Raw genomic sequence first — 15,609 nt, forward strand, 5'->3', positions numbered from 1 at the left:
CACTGTGGTCTCGGTGTTTTTTTTCATCCACATGCTCTCTCTCTCTCTCTCTCTCTCTCTCTCTTCAGCCTTCTCAGAGCTCATGGAAGTGCCGGAGAGACCTCCCAAACCCCTTCCCAGACGAATCAACTCTGAGCGTCGACCCAGCCCCACCCCACCCGTCACCGCTTCCCCCAGCAGCGGGGCGATAGGAGGAGAGGCCAACCCTCAAATCAGTAGCGAGATCGAGCTCCTCATGAGTCAGGGATACTCTTACCAGGACATTCAGAAAGCGCTGATGATTGCACAGAACAATATCGAAATGGCAAAGAACATCCTACGCGAGTTCGTCTCCATTTCCTCCACCACGCACGTTCTGACATAGCACACTCCTGCACCTGTCGTGTTTGCCGTCTCACCCTAGCTTGGCCCAGCCTGGTTGGGTTTACGTTGGCGCTGCCCAGCTCCAAACCTAAGCCAAAGCCCATTGCCTGCAGCACCTACTGCTCGTGCCGGCTGACGCCCTACGCCCCTGTGGGATTAACTCCAACGAGCTCACAGCATCTCTGGGACTCTGCGCCCTGCACTCCATGCGCTTTCAGTAGTGTCTGGCCTTGTTTGAACCGCTACAGGAGGCGTCCTGGTTTTCAGGGATGTCACCGTGGGGGCTGAGTGAGTGCATGTGGAAAAACCAAGACGGGATGCATTGACCCCAGACTCACATTGGGATCCTGTGGAAGAGAGATTCTTACCTTTCCTGTCGAAGCCTCTTGCTGAAAATGTAACCAACACCTCACAAATAAAATGTAAAATGTATGTATGAAAAGTTAATATATGAGTAAATATTAAATGTGTGTAATATATACAATACATGCATATACAATAGGTAAAAACGAGTTCAGCTTTGAGGGTCACTGTTGGTACAAATGGTAAAGGGTAGCCAGGGACCAGATCATCAGGGTTTGGACCGTTCTTGCCAGACAGAGTAAAGCAGCACACGAGGAAGAGTCAGGGTGTCTTCCTCGATGGGATGTGTTGATCAGCAGTAGCTTATAAGATGTGCAGCAAAGCTTTTAAGATGAATTCAGTCTGTTATGGCTTTTAATTAACAATGTTGCTTTGGTACGTTTTTTTTTTGTTTTTTTTAAGTCAAACTCGTTTTCTATTTCAAAGCAGCTGGACAGTGGATCCAGGTCTGGACTATTGTCTGACTCTTTGCGTCGCTATCTGTGTTTGTGTTGGTGAGTGTGCATGCGTGACTGATTGCCAGACACTATTCCTCATGACCTGCTCTTCTATGATCCCTGTTCCTGTACAACATGGATGTGGAGTCAGTGTATACTCAGAATTGTGCTCTGTAAACATACTACTGTCCTAATTCATGAGCAGCGGGGCCTCGTGTAGCCGTAGAGCCCGGCAGTGAAGTTATTAGAGGACACGTTACCGTTAGCGACCCTACAGTAGCAGACAGGCTAGTGTTGTGTGATATGGAAACATTTTGGTTCTGTCTTTGTTGAACTTCACTGGCTTGCTGGTTCAAATTTCTGTCTATGGCTAATCCAGTGTTAAGAAACTCATTTAAAAAATGTCATGGATTTACTTTGGTAATATATTATTGTAATATAATCATAAATATAATTAATTCAGAAGTGCTTTACTGCTGCTATTATTGTTAGTGCTAAACAATTATGCCTTAAATGTACATTTGTGAATACTGTGTGTAACCATTAAGCTTTCTTTAGAGTGACCGCATCACCCATCTTCCTCCAGTCCATAATGTAGCATACTTTCACCTGCAGGTGGTTTGTGAGTCTGCAGCCCTCACAAATACTCCATTCATTAGTTGTTCAAACATTTAGTCGGGTTGTGTTCTGTTCTGTCCCATCATAGCCTCCTGCTAGACCAGTAATGGTCCAGATTTTTCTATGGATTTGGGATTTTCTCAGTGATTCACTTCCTGTGTCAGGGGGAGTTAACCCCGCTGAAGGGGAATAATTGCTGGGACTGTAAAAAGAAAAGACGACTCACGGGTTTGCTATCCCATCCCAGAATATTCCTTAAAAATCAGTATTTGACTCAAATTAAGGACAAACTCAGGAATTACATTTACTCCTCGCTCAAAGAAGTCACACAAGTAACTTATTCCTTTTTCTTTGTCACATTATTGCACATGATTACCAGTGTTCTACAGCTTCATTTCTAGGTACTTGTGATTATAAAGATAAATAAATGCAAAAAATCATTTAGGTACACGGACTTGAACTCTCAACATATGAAGACAGACAAGTATCTTTGAGCAGTCTGGGCGTCCTCTAGCTCTGCTTCTATCTGCCTTGAGAGATGAATGATAATCGATGGGGAGATTCCAATCCTCATTACTGTAAAAGTATTATGGGATATTCTGAGGACAGCCTGTCATTGTTTTATTTATCTTTGTTTTCATACAGCATACCGATTTCTGCTTTGATGCTGTCACTCTGAAGAAGAGCAAACTGTATAGTTAGTGCTATAAAAAGAAAAAAAATGACTGGTTTGATTCCTGTACTTGTGTTTTGTTCCAAAGTTTTTGTTTACTGTGTGAATAATTCTGTGAGCAGTGCCATATGTTTTGAAAGCCTCACATTTAAGGCCTTGTTTTTAGGAGGTTTTATAGTTGTTCATCTCGACCTGTTGATTTCTGAAGACAAATATTGCTTTATAACATTAATCTGTTCTCTCTTCCTCGTCGGCCACACCAGTTTGCATCCGTGACAGGTCAAAGGTCAATGATTTCTAGCCGGTCCTCAGATCTACAATGGGGCATCCTCTTTCTGCCAGAGGAGGGAGTCGTCATTCCATGTAGCCATGTTTCTGCTTATCAATTTAACTTCTCGATGGTTTTTAAATCTCATATCACTCTGGAAGTATGCACAGTGCTGTTAATAAAAGAAGTAAATGCCATCACATGACTCCTCTGCTGACATGCATGTTGAAGAAATAACACTTTTATCTTTTATTTTGTCAAAACAAAAACAAAAACAAAAAAAAAACTGCTGTAAATTCCAACAATGACAGATCGCATGATTTCCAGTCACTAAGCGGATTCACTGCGGCTGTCAGCGCTGGAAGTTCTCCCCGTTAAACAGAAGAGCTTGTTTTCTGGAGTTTTTGTCTAAAATGGGGAAAGGGTGACACGCTGTGGAGAGAACCCGGGAGTAGCTTGATGTGCTGATGTCCTTCCTGTCAGGAAAGACGGGCTCCAGATCAGTGCTCCGCCTCATAAACACAGGTTAGCTTTATTTTATTTTATTCTTTTTACATTAGAGAACCAGTGTTCACTTTTCTGTGGTTTAACTTTTTAACTAAAACTAAAAAAAAAAAATTCCTAAACATACTGAATTTTTCCAGAAAATTTAGGTAAATCACGTGGTGTGAATCTGCGATGTCATTGGTCGAAACTGGAAGTGACGTCGGTGCTACGTTCGAAGGCATTGGGATTATGCAGATAAAAGGCCTCCAGTGGTGTTTGGGACACAGTGGTTGAACTAGCATTCAGAAGACTCACCGACATAAAATGGTGATTTCATAAACACTAATAAAAGAAGCAGCCAGCTCATGTACTTCTGTGTTGACAAATTTCTAAATGCAGCCACAAAGCGGAGGCCTTGTTCCCTGTCACAGCTCACTGTGTGATGCGTTCACGGGATCATTACGTTCCAGTTTGTGCACATGATTGGCTGTTCGCCAAAGCCTTTCTCCAGCATTAACAACCAAAGTGATTTCCACTGTTACACAGCTGATCAAACTACCATCACACATGAGACATGTTTATAAAACTGATGGCATTTAATAAATCTCTGTAGACTTTGTAGAAAAATACGACAGTAATAGTTTTAATTTTCAGCATAAATAACTGCATAAATTATTTATTTCCCATTAAGAACTCTAAAATATATTTCAAATAGTGTGTTTTTTGACAGGATACTTCTTTGCACTGCATTGCATTACCAGACAATTTACCTTACAAATATAAAAGCTGGGTAAAAGTCACTGGAATTAGTTAACTGTCAGTTCATCGAATCAACAGTATGTTTTTTTGTCTAGGATTGGTTGCAAATTGCGTACATATGACAGTTTCTGTCATTAAATATAAATTTGATTTTACATTGTCTCAGTTTATCTGTCAGGAATAACATGCAGGTAGCTCTTCATTAAACTTTGAAACAATTTTTCAATGCTCTTGAGATAACAGTCAATCTTTATTTGATATAATTTTCAAAAAAAATAACTACAGACAGTGAATTTGTAGGTAAATTGGTTTCAATACCATTGATGACATCAATGTTTCAATTTTACAAAAAAGCATTAAAATAATGTTAACAGTGGTAGTTCTTACAAGCAGCAGAAAACAAAGACAGTGGTTGGACAGTTATGTATAGATGACATAATAGAGCACAAGGTGTTTTGTCTACAAAAGTGATTTGCATATGTGGAGTTGCTGTTGTTTCCACTCCTTAGTAGTCATATACTGAAGTTATCACGTCGCCAGTCATCAGGTCTGAGAGAGTCAGTCTTTCTGGGATCAAAAGATTTTTTTTTTTCAAGTTTCAGTCAGCACATGAATTCATCAAACGAACAAATAAGGAGGGTCACTTCATGTCATGAACCATATTTATCATGGACCAATAATCTGTTCTACCCTCATCCTCTCTGTTAAACATGCAGTAAAGTATTCTGGAGAATGAGTGTAAATACTGATGTGAGCCAAATGAGACTCAAACTTTCTCCAGTACCTCTCACTACATAATTTAAAACGTAATAAAAAATAACTACAGAAGTATATTTCATTCAAATACCATGACACAATCCGTCCCACATTAGAGAAACACAACTGCATGAAGAATAACCACAAAAAAAAAAAAAACCAGTGCAGTGAACATTAAATACAAACAACAGATGATACAAAACATTTGAAAAGCTTTTGATTGAATATCTATAATGATTCTGTAACCATCTAACGTCACTCTTGTTGAGGCTTAAACACACAAAAAATATCAAAGTAAAGAGGAACTCAAATAACGTCAACCGTTCTACAACAACTAATGATCAGATTATTAATCTGCAAAAATATCTCTTTGGCACAAAATGGTGGTTTTTAAAGATGGTGTTAGCATGAAAGAAAGGGGGGGGGGAAAACAGTGACTGCTGTGATTAAATGATTTGAGAGCTTAAAGGCCATTTTTGTTGGTGAGGCTTTTACTGGCGGTCAGGAGAAGCATCATCGCATCCCATAAAGTTTCAGTGTGCAGACTTAAGCTGAATAGGAAACATAACCAAAAATAAAATCAAATAATCTATCTAAACTCTCCATAAAGACCAAACCAAAATAAAACTATCAGGTCTTTTATTTTTTTTGTGTGTTTTTTCTATGCTGTTATTTTAAATAAAGAAATATACACATAGACTATAATATGTACACTTGCTAAAATACTATTTCAGGTTTGTGCCTCAGTGACTGGTTTGTCAATGCTGTGCTCTGATGCTCTATAGACAATCAGCAGTTTACATGGCTCCTATTAATGAGAACTAGATTTATTAGTAGAGTTATGTCACAGCATATTCAAATCATTTCTCATTAAAGCTGAAGATGTATTATGACTGGCATGAGCTTGGGGGTATGGCAAAAGCTGCAGTTTGAAATAATAATCGATTGTCATCCGCCGGTCATTATATTAACTGATCGTCCATCTTTTCCGTGATGTGACTGGGATGGAAAATGGAGTTGTGATGGAAGTTTAAGGCGTAATCACATCTGAGCCTGAGAGCAAAGAACGGGAGTCGCCGTCGGAGCGTCTGCTGTCACCTCGTCGCTTTGGCACGTCCAGTTACTGGAGGGAGCAAACAGGCATTGAGACACAAACGAGGGGGGGTTAGAGGCTATTATGATGGTGGAATCATATTCAACAGTAGATACCCACCTGCTCACTGGGAAGCTGCTTTTCTCCATTGACCCCGAGCAGCACAGCTTCCTCCGTGTTGTCGCTCTTCATCTCCACCACAATGTTATCTTTGCTGGACTTGTGTTTAGTGCTGCAACACAGAAAAGCTCTCGGGTCACAACCAAGCATGCTCCAACCTTAAAGATTAAGACTGAGTGATTGACTCTCTGGATTTTGAAATAGTAGAAACAAGCTGTCAAACTTTTTTTTACATATTTATTACCACATTTAAAATATGTTGCCTAACTATCAACACACAATTTTTATTTTTATTTTTATTTTTTTAAATGGACCTGTGTCTTGGTAATGGTAAATGCTTCATCAATTGCGGGAACTGCAGGTTTTGTATTTCAGTGTGGAGAGACGGACAAGTAAAACCATCAAATTCTTTGACCCCGGAAAACTAATATTTTGGATCAACAAAAACAAGATTTTCCATAATCATGGATCCAGATCTATTTTTAATCTATATTTAAATGATCTTTCACTAAATCTATTTGAGTTATTATGAATCTGCATTGTTAGTACATACTGGTGACACAAACATGTCTCCTCTTCCTTCTTACTCTATTATGACCCATTACATATGGACCCCCCCCTCCATTAGATGGAATATAATCTCCCAGATCCATGCCTCAAAATCAAATAAACTCGTAAAAAAAAATGTCATCACAATTTTTCAACATCTTTATTACTATGTGAGTAATCCTGTTGTTGATTTGTTATCCTGTGAAATAAACACAAATAAAATAAAACAAGGCAAATAAACCTTCAACTCGGATTGGGGGAGTCAATGACTGAATTCTGTAACACTGCACAAGGAAGGTAAGTGTTAATCACCTCAAACAACAAGGTGATAAAAAAAATGAGAAAAAAAATGAATAGATTTTTATTATTTTTCACGGATGTAAAATAATAAAGAAACAGTCCATTAGAATTTTTCTTTCTTTCTTTGACGTTTCTGTTTGTATTTGGCGGAGGCAGCCAGAGACGTGACAGAGGTTGGACGGTGCTGGAAAACCATGCGGGAAATTGCTTCGGGTGACATCGAACACGCTCCAGCCGCTAGAGGACATTAGTAAATAAGAATCAATAAATGGGGCACATGTTGGTCATCTGGACCAGCAACCGGGTTAAAAAATGTTATAATAGATTTTTTTTTTTTTTAAATTACAAAATCCTTGCTTTCAAATAACAGATAAAATTTACCTGGATGAAACTATGCTGATTCAGTCAGGTGTCACGTTTGAGTGGCTTAAAATTTTGAACTAGAAAAACGAGAAAACTAGAAAAAGGAACTTTATTGAAATATCGTCTTCCTTGAAAAGCTATCAAATTAGAATTCTGCACGTATGATTTCAGATTCTAGGTCTTCATGGTCAAGTACGCTTATTTTGAAGATTGTAAAGGGTTCTAGAAACACAACCCGTCATCACCCTCTCGCATCAAGTGGCTCTCATTGTACTTACAGATCTTGCTTTCCAGATCGGCCGCAGATCTTTCCCTTTTTGTAGAGAAAATAGAGCACACTTCCCAAAATGGCTAACAGCAGGATGCAGATAATGATGACTGCAATGATGACTCCATTGCTCTCTGGAAGAAAAGAAAAAACAAACAAACACAACAACAAGCGCATCGTTACTCATGACGATATTAAGCACGGAATCTGATGAAGTGTGAGAAATGAGATTCAGGTACAGGATTGCACTGCGCAGACTGTGAGGTAGTCCACAGTGTAGATAGGGCAGATAGCCTCTGAAGAGAGTTCAACTCTAGCATCATTCAGGTAACCTAAAACTGAAAAACCCAGTAAAAGGGGGGAGATGCAAAGTCATTCAGGAGTGTAGGAGGAAAAATGTGATCATACAACAGGATGACACGTGCTGAGGAAGAGGTGAGGAAGAACAACTCAATGGTGTCCTGATGTTTTGTTCACCAGGAGAGAGGGAGATCTGATGAATGCATGAATGCTGGGAGGTGAGAGAGGGAGGTGCTATGGAGGAGAAGTGGAAGGAAGCTTTTTTTTTTGTGTGCCCTTACAGGAGGACAGAGGAGAGAATTCAGCTACAAACCTTTCTTGATTTTCTTTGGTGGAATAGGAGTTTCGGCTTTGACTGAGAAAAACCACATGAGCACAATTATCATCTCTGCATTTATATAGGACATATCAGCAGATTAGTGACACACACACACACACACACATACACACATTGGCAGCAGATTCCTGAATTTGACAAATATTTAATTTGAGAGGATCATATCCATGACATTGAACATCTTGCCTGATGGGTTGACTGTGCTCAGAAGCACAGCAGCCTTTTTCCAGACAACCCTGTTTAAGCTCATTTAAACTGTGCTTTTCCTGAAATGACAGCTCGAACAGTTTGCCCCTGGGGGGATTTCCTGGCGTTATGAACAAAAGAGAACAGAGATGGAAAAAGAGAACGCTGCACCCGTAATGGGAGTCAGGAGATATGCTCTGAGTGCATTTAAAGCATCAGCTGTTTTCAAGACGCCTGTTTTTTTTTGTTTTTTTTAAAATAAGAATAGAGCTGAGTAGATTTCTGATCATTATCAATGTGCAAAGCTCTAGTTTGCAGTATGAGAGGAAAAGTTTTAAAACTGACAACACACAGTTGTTTAATGAACCCGATCAAAGTAGAGGAGAAAACAACACCTGCAAACAAGACACCAGCATAGCCTTGTTTCCGTACTGGAGGTGGGGACGGGCCACAGAAACAGTGGGGAAGCCTTGCTGTTGGATTGCACTGATATTCACCCAGACGGACAATCGCAGGTTGCCCACAACCAAAACTCAGAATCAGGATATAAAATCCAAACCTCAGACAGGATGTAAGCAGCTGTAGCTGCAACAGCAGAGACTAGAGCCACTGGAAAAGGCTTTCACATATAAATAAAGTGACTGGTGAGCCCACTGAAGACTGCAGCGGTGAGTCTGTGCAGTAAGAGTCACTGCTGTCAATGGGAAAACCAGCATGACCAAACCACGACTGCAAACAGCAACCTCTACTGAGAGCTGAAGCATCACCTCAGTCCCCTTTGTAGCGGTTCTGAGTGGTGTTTGGTAGGTTTATAGAGAGGGAGTGTGTTCTTACCTGAGGTGGGGGAAATGGAAGTAGTAGTGGTGGTGGTGGTGGTGGTGGTGGTGGCTGATGTGGAGGTGTGTTTGACTGAAAACAGTTAGAGGTACAAAGGGGAGGACACTCCCTGTTAACACACTGGGGCGGCAGCGAGAGCACGTTACAGCCACGCAGCTCCGCAGTGTCTCGTCCCAAATAACAACAACATTGATTGAAACGTCAGGAATCACAAGCAACACATCACAGCACATGGCAGAGCTCGAGGCATTCAGACTAGGTAAAAATAGACAACAAAGAAGCACAAACAAGACGGTCAGGAAAAGAAGGAAAGGGGGTTGGGGGTGGGCAAGAAACACATTGTGTACAAATATAAAGAGACAGGATGTGGGGCAGCAGGAGGGACTCACTGGCTTTAATGTTGAACGTCAAAGAGTCAGAACCAAAGTCGTTCTGGGCGTTGCACACGGCAGAGATATCAGAGGTGACCTTGACACTGACCACGCTCTGAACGCCCTCCTCCGTGTCTCTCAGGGATGCTGTCTTGAGGGTCTGGCGAACAGAAATACAATTAAACACATTGAGAGAGAAGCTTTTCCTGTCTGGACAGGTCGTATTTAAAGAGTTGAACACAGCTCTGATGCATCCTGTAGACAGGAAGTGGAAAAACACAATTAGACTGTAAATCACAGTTTGACTGGTAACGATGACTGGTAACAATGTTCCCTACAGGTTCTACCTGTTCTGTTCACAGTAGGCTACATGTTGGTGAAATGATCATTTATTCCACTTCTACTAAGATTTAAAACCATTTTAGAAGTTATTATTCGGCTTCCTGTTTAGGAAGTAGAAGATGTTTCTAAATTCAGGGTCTGCATCCTTTGAAGAACACGTTCTATGAAGGCCATACTGAGAACTGTTAAATGAGCCAGTCTGGTTTATGGACACTTTTTGTTTATGTCACGAGCTCTTCCTGTCTTTACGTGATGCTGTTCCGATGATCTAGTATCAACAACAGCTGGACTTGATCAATATTTGAAATTAAAGTCACTGTAGTTTTATAGTAGAGGTAGAAATATCAATACAGTCAATTATAGTAAAAGCTGTAATAGTTGTAGTTCTAATTAAATGTAATACTGCTTAAATTTGTTGGAATCCTAAAGTTTTAAGTAAAGGTAGCAGTCTTCAGAATTTTTTTTTAATGCAGCCTATTATTATTAAAAATTAAGTCTACAGAAATAAACGCCCATCTTAAAATTAGATCTGGTTATTTATTGATACGCAACGTTATGTGGTTGTGGTGAATCATCTCACAGGGTATGGAAATAATTTGACTTGATGCTGATGTCAGATGAAAAATGTGAATATGTGTATAGTTTAATCTTTCAAATAGATGCTGTATTTCAGCCGCGACCAAAACGATGAACCAGCAGCCAAACCTGTGGGCCGTACCTGTCCATCAGAGGTCGTCCAGGAAACACTGGGAGCAGGAAAACCTCTAACATTACAACTAAGGTCAACCGTGTTCTCAAAAGTCTCTTCCAACTCTGTGTTGTCTGGCTTAATGATTTGTGGCGGGCCTGCAGGGGTAAGAAAACCCAACCGTTACCTGATGGTGTAGTCCAAAAAAACTGTAGAAAACAACTAAACATAAAACACAAAAATTGAGATTATATTACATGACTGCCTGGAAATGTAATTTTACCTTGGATGTGAACAAGAAGAGAGCCACTGGTTCCCATTCCCTCTATCTCAGGAACAGTTACGACACACTTATACGTCCCTGCTGTGTCAAACGACACGTTCTTCAACATCAGGCTGTGATCCTTTGAAATTTCTTCTCCATCCTGCAAACAGACAAAACCTCACTAACACAAGAAGATAGAGATCCAAAGCAGAAGAGTTTTTAAAAAAAAATAAAAATCAGCGGAGTGCTTCAAAAAGCAAAATAAATGTCTAATAAACTCAAAAGCTGATGTGACATATTTTGTGCAAACCGATAGTACTTTCTCATGCATGATTATAAACGCGACATTGCGTGAAAATAATGGACAGAAAATGATGTCTAAACATTATCCAGAGCCACCTTACAACCTTTTTAATCTAAAACAATGAATATTTCAAAAAGGTGAATGTATTGTGTGGTTTTATCTCAGCATAAATCTTCTTTGTCTTTCTATTGAATGTTTAATATGAACCTAGATGCACACAAAACTGTGGCTCTGACTGATTCCATAAATGTAAGCTAATTACTTTTGGTTACGCTACATTTAGTACACTGGGACGAGATGTAATTACTGTTTGCTTAACTGCACCATATTGTGTTTGTGTCAGCGACCTTAAGCCAGATGGTGTGTGTCTGCAGAGAGGAGAGAGCGTTGCAGGTGGCCGTCAGGTCCTGTCCTTGGGGGACGACCACATTGTCTTCAGGCTTCAACACAGCGTCGTCAATATCTACACAGACCGGGGGGGGGGGGGGGGGGGTCAAACCAGGCCCGTTCGTTTGTAATGTTGGTAAGATGTGATAATTGTCAGGTCAGAGCAGATCGCTTACAGTTGACAAACACTTTGGTTTCTCCTGAGATCTCATCAAAGGTGTCAGTGTCCACAGACAAACAATGGTAGACTCCACTGTTCAGACGGGTCACATTACTCAGCACCAACATACTGTTGTCCCAGGTCTCACCAGTCTACAAAAAGTCAAATTAATCAGATCAAAACATAAACATGCATCATTTAAGTTCATGTGAAAAGATCTCCATCTGCTCGGGATAACATCACCGACTCCATCTCCCGAAGAAGACTGGATTATGTCAGTGCACAAACAATGAGCACAAGGGCTTGATGTTCTTACTTCCATGTGTGTTATCGAAATAAGGGAGGATGGAGTATTCCCGTTGCCACGGCAATGAAGCTCAATTGAGTCCCCTTCTTTGATTTTGCCTTTTGGTGACTCCACCCAAACGTTAACAGTGGTGGAGGGGTCTGAAAGAGAGGGAGACACAAGGTCAGGCTACAAACATGAAGATTTCTGACGGTTTTTAGAGGTTCAGGTTCTTCTTGAATGGAAACATGAAAACTAAACAGTGATTAATTTTAAAGATTTGAGGTCAGAACCTACCTGAACGTTCTATAATGTTCTGAGGAGACATGACAGTCAAATATTCACTCACCACACACAGCTGGTGTCACTTCTTAAAATTTCATCAAATGTTGAAACAAGCTTGTCGTCATGTGGTCACATGACCAGTCGTGAAACAAGTGTGACTGTGTGGAACTCACAGTATACAGTAACGTTAATACGGTGAGTCTCTGTCATCCTCGTTTCTCCAGGAACCAGGTAGGTGACCTCGCAGTAGAACAGGTCGTCTTTGTGCTCCCGCTCCACCTTCATGCTCAGCTCGCTCCTCACGGAGAACAGACCGCTGGACTCTGTGGTGGTGCTGGGCGTTATTTTCACCACTGGAAAACACAAAACATGGAGAGCCCGTGAAGCAACAGTCGCAAAATGAAGCATGTGTGGATGTGGATCCGCCTCACCGTCCCGATCAATCCGTAGTGGCATGTTGTTTCTATACCACGTGATGTTCGGCTTCGGGTAGCCGTTTTTTACCTCGCAAATCCCAATCTGTGATAAAGAAGACAATTCAAAGAATGAAATTTCAGCCTGAAAGTCACTTCGTAATTTCACTGCTGATGATTATGGTTAAATATTTCTTCACCTTAGATGGTCTGTCTTCGTTGACTGAGATCCCTGTTTGAACACCTTCAATTGTTGGAAGGTCTGGTATTTCTGCAAAGGTGTTAAGGATTGAATCAAGAACTGTTTTTTTTTCTGCTTGTTCCAGAAAAAAATGCTTGTAAGGAGTCACATTGAGTCAAAGTGAGCCGTACTCTACAATGGAACCCAGATAATTTTGATGAACAAATTATTAAATAAGTGTAGAAATTTGGATTTTGAGGAAAACTGAAATTCTAATAATAAAAAGTATGGAGACAGAATAAGAAGATCAAGGATGGAAATATATCGACGAAGACTGGTGTAGAGCCAAAAGTATTTTCACACCATATCAGCTGAAACTTACCAAACACCTTGAGCCTGGTGCGCCCCTCCCCAGCTCCCTCCGCTTGACTTTTGACGAGACAGATAAATTCCAGTTCATCTATCAGCTGCACATTACTGATCATCAATACCACCTCACCAGGTCTGGTACCGATCACACTGATCCTGTCTGTGAACTGGGTGCCTTGTTGTGTGTAGTTCATGGTGGCGTCCTGGTAGTAGATACTCGGCTTCTCACCTGATGGTGTTACCTGGGATCATAAAGTTCAAACATCCTAAACATTAAACACACACACACGTTGTGGTTGTCTGTGTGTGTGCATTAGACATGATAACACTCACATAGAGCCACTGGATGACTACCCCTTCAGTGTCTTGAGCCGATGTGAATATGCAGTCAATCTGTGCGTTATATCCCCGGAGCACCTCCACTCTGTCCTCCATATTCACCTCCACGTCAGCCCATGCTGAAAGAGACGGGATTAGGGTTAGAATGTGTTTATTGTTTCTTTAAAGGTTGTTTTTTTTGTGGGGGTTTTTTTGCACAACTAAAACAGAAAAGATATTTTCCTCTCTTTTTGGTTTATTTGTTTTCCTCGAAAAATCATCTAAAAATCAGTTCTAGATGCATTTCTTATTTATTTCATCAGGGAGTTTGATTTTTCAAACTTTTACCAGTTTAATTTGGATTAAAACTTGGACTATAATTTGGACTAAAAGATGTGAGACTCTTGGCGATTCAAGGTCTAGTTTGACTAGTTGACTAGTTTGTAGTGAGGAAACACCAGGATGAATGGTTCAGATCTCTGGACCAATTAGTATCACTTAAACCAGGGTGCCATAAAAAATACACAGTAGATATAAGATAGTATGAGAGTGATGTGAGCTGATGAAGAACTCTAGTTAATTGAAAAAGCCAAAAATACACGTACAATGAATTAACATTTATTAAATGAGAGAGGGAGGAGGAGGATACAAGAGAATGGATGAAGAGTGGCACCTGAATGTAAAGACATGGCAGCAGAAGCAGGTTGAAGGTGTACAATGTCATCAATGTCATGAAAGATGTTCACTGACAAACAAGAAGGATGTATTTCTTTTTTTGTCATGGCCTGGACAGAATTCTTTACAAGGACATAGACAACAACAGGACGACGTTACGTCCTTGACTCTTGTTAAGACTTCACAACCTGGACCTACACCAGTAGGTTAAATATCCAGAACTCCCCACCGGCCTTTCAGAACTGAACTAAATTGAATGAGAGGCAAAAAATTTTCTCAAGTTGACTCAACGTGAGGATCTAAAGGCAGGTTCTTCACAGGGTTCACTGTGTGAGTAGGTTCTTCAAAATCCTACTTACACAGTTTAGAAAGCTGTGTAAGTAGGATTGAATGACCTCAAGTCTTTGTGTGAACATGAAAACTTCAGGCCAGTCAACACTCGATGGCAAATTCAAGGAGGGGGGGGGGGGTTATAATATGACTAAACCCCAGAGGTAGATAGGGGTGAATGAATAGCACCATCCTTAAGAACTTGAAGAAGCCATAAAGGTAAAAAAAAAAAAAAAAAGAGAGAGAATGTAATGATGGGTCAAAGGGGAGAGAGCGATGCTATGACAGGAATGAGAGGCCCACCCATGTCCATGTTAATGTATTGCATTCCAACATGTCACTCTCATAGGAAGAAAGGCTCATTTTATAGGCAGCATAGTAGACTCCCTGTTCCTTCATGATCATCTGGAGAGCTACTGGTTTTCCCTTCCCAAGGTCCCACAGCTGGTCTGCAGGGAGGAGTCTTGATTCCACTTTACATCACAGCATGTCAGGAGATGTTCAAGATGCCAACAAGAGCTGTAGCCCCGAGGTAAGGAGACTGGATTTATCCTCTTCTTTGTCCCTTCTTTGTGAATGGAGCTCATTCTCTTCACAGATGCAGCAGAGGTGAGGAGACATTTCCAACTCATTTGTGTTGAGAAATGTCATTTTAACTTTCAAATACAAAGCAGTGGATGTACAACAGAAAAAACAGACTTCTCTCACATTGCATGTTTTTATAAATTCATATTTAACTCTCATTGCTTATATACATGAAGACAGTTCAGCTGTCTTTCAGTCCAAACTGTGGAGTTCTTCTGTTACAGCGACCGTCACGTCCCTTTTTCCCCTTTTTAAAGAAATTCACTGCGTGTTTTTGCAGCAGCGCTTCTCTCTCTGTGCACAATGCTATTCATCAGTTTAGCATTTATTTTAATTAAATGATTATCAACCGTGGACACTGTGACCACTTAATTTCAAAAAGTCTGGCTGTGACTGAGATGCCAACAGATAAATCTGTAGATATATGTAAATTGTAGCCATGATACGAACGAATCAAAGCTGAAAGAGATAAACCGAGATGAATATTATTTTTAAAATTTTTTAAAAAACAACAACAAACAAACAGTGAAATAAATCAGGACACCAGAAGTTTCACCAGTTTCCTGCTTGTGAA

At 40.4% G+C, this 15,609-nt stretch overlaps 2 protein-coding genes across 5 annotated transcripts in view; one reads left to right on the forward strand and one right to left on the reverse strand.

Moving 5' to 3' along the window:
* The window catches only part of cbl (Cbl proto-oncogene, E3 ubiquitin protein ligase), a 36,929-nt gene extending 34,016 nt beyond the window's left edge, over positions 1–2,913 (forward strand). The window contains exon 16 of the mRNA XM_068317329.1: positions 69–2,913. Coding sequence (XP_068173430.1) covers positions 69–364 — 296 coding nt within the window. The 3' untranslated portion in view covers positions 365–2,913. The remainder of the gene's footprint in view (positions 1–68) is intronic.
* A 1,285-nt stretch (positions 2,914–4,198) lies between these two features.
* The window catches only part of mcamb (melanoma cell adhesion molecule b), a 31,673-nt gene continuing 20,262 nt past the window's right edge, over positions 4,199–15,609 (reverse strand). Inside the window, exons 2-17 of one of the 4 annotated variants that reach the window (XM_068317405.1) lie at positions 13,461–13,585; positions 13,141–13,369; positions 12,778–12,848; positions 12,596–12,683; positions 12,338–12,517; positions 11,910–12,040; positions 11,610–11,745; positions 11,394–11,509; positions 10,761–10,902; positions 10,508–10,635; positions 9,466–9,607; positions 9,074–9,148; positions 8,030–8,071; positions 7,427–7,550; positions 5,937–6,048; positions 4,199–5,846 (exon numbers count right to left, since the gene is read on the reverse strand). In XM_068317405.1, the coding sequence (XP_068173506.1) occupies positions 5,844–5,846; positions 5,937–6,048; positions 7,427–7,550; positions 8,030–8,071; positions 9,074–9,148; positions 9,466–9,607; positions 10,508–10,635; positions 10,761–10,902; positions 11,394–11,509; positions 11,610–11,745; positions 11,910–12,040; positions 12,338–12,517; positions 12,596–12,683; positions 12,778–12,848; positions 13,141–13,369; positions 13,461–13,585 (1,844 nt within the window). In that variant the 3' untranslated portion in view covers positions 4,199–5,843. Of the gene's footprint in view, positions 5,847–5,936; positions 6,049–7,426; positions 7,551–8,029; positions 8,072–9,073; positions 9,332–9,465; positions 9,608–10,507; positions 10,636–10,760; positions 10,903–11,393; positions 11,510–11,609; positions 11,746–11,909; positions 12,041–12,337; positions 12,518–12,595; positions 12,684–12,777; positions 12,849–13,140; positions 13,370–13,460; positions 13,586–15,609 lie in introns of those variants that run through there. The other 3 variants (XM_068317406.1, XM_068317407.1, XR_011035575.1) reach the window with 3 other exon arrangements.

The sequence above is a fragment of the Antennarius striatus genome, chromosome 6 (genome assembly GCF_040054535.1).
Source record: "Antennarius striatus isolate MH-2024 chromosome 6, ASM4005453v1, whole genome shotgun sequence".
NCBI classification, from domain to species: Eukaryota; Metazoa; Chordata; class Actinopteri; order Lophiiformes; family Antennariidae; genus Antennarius; species Antennarius striatus.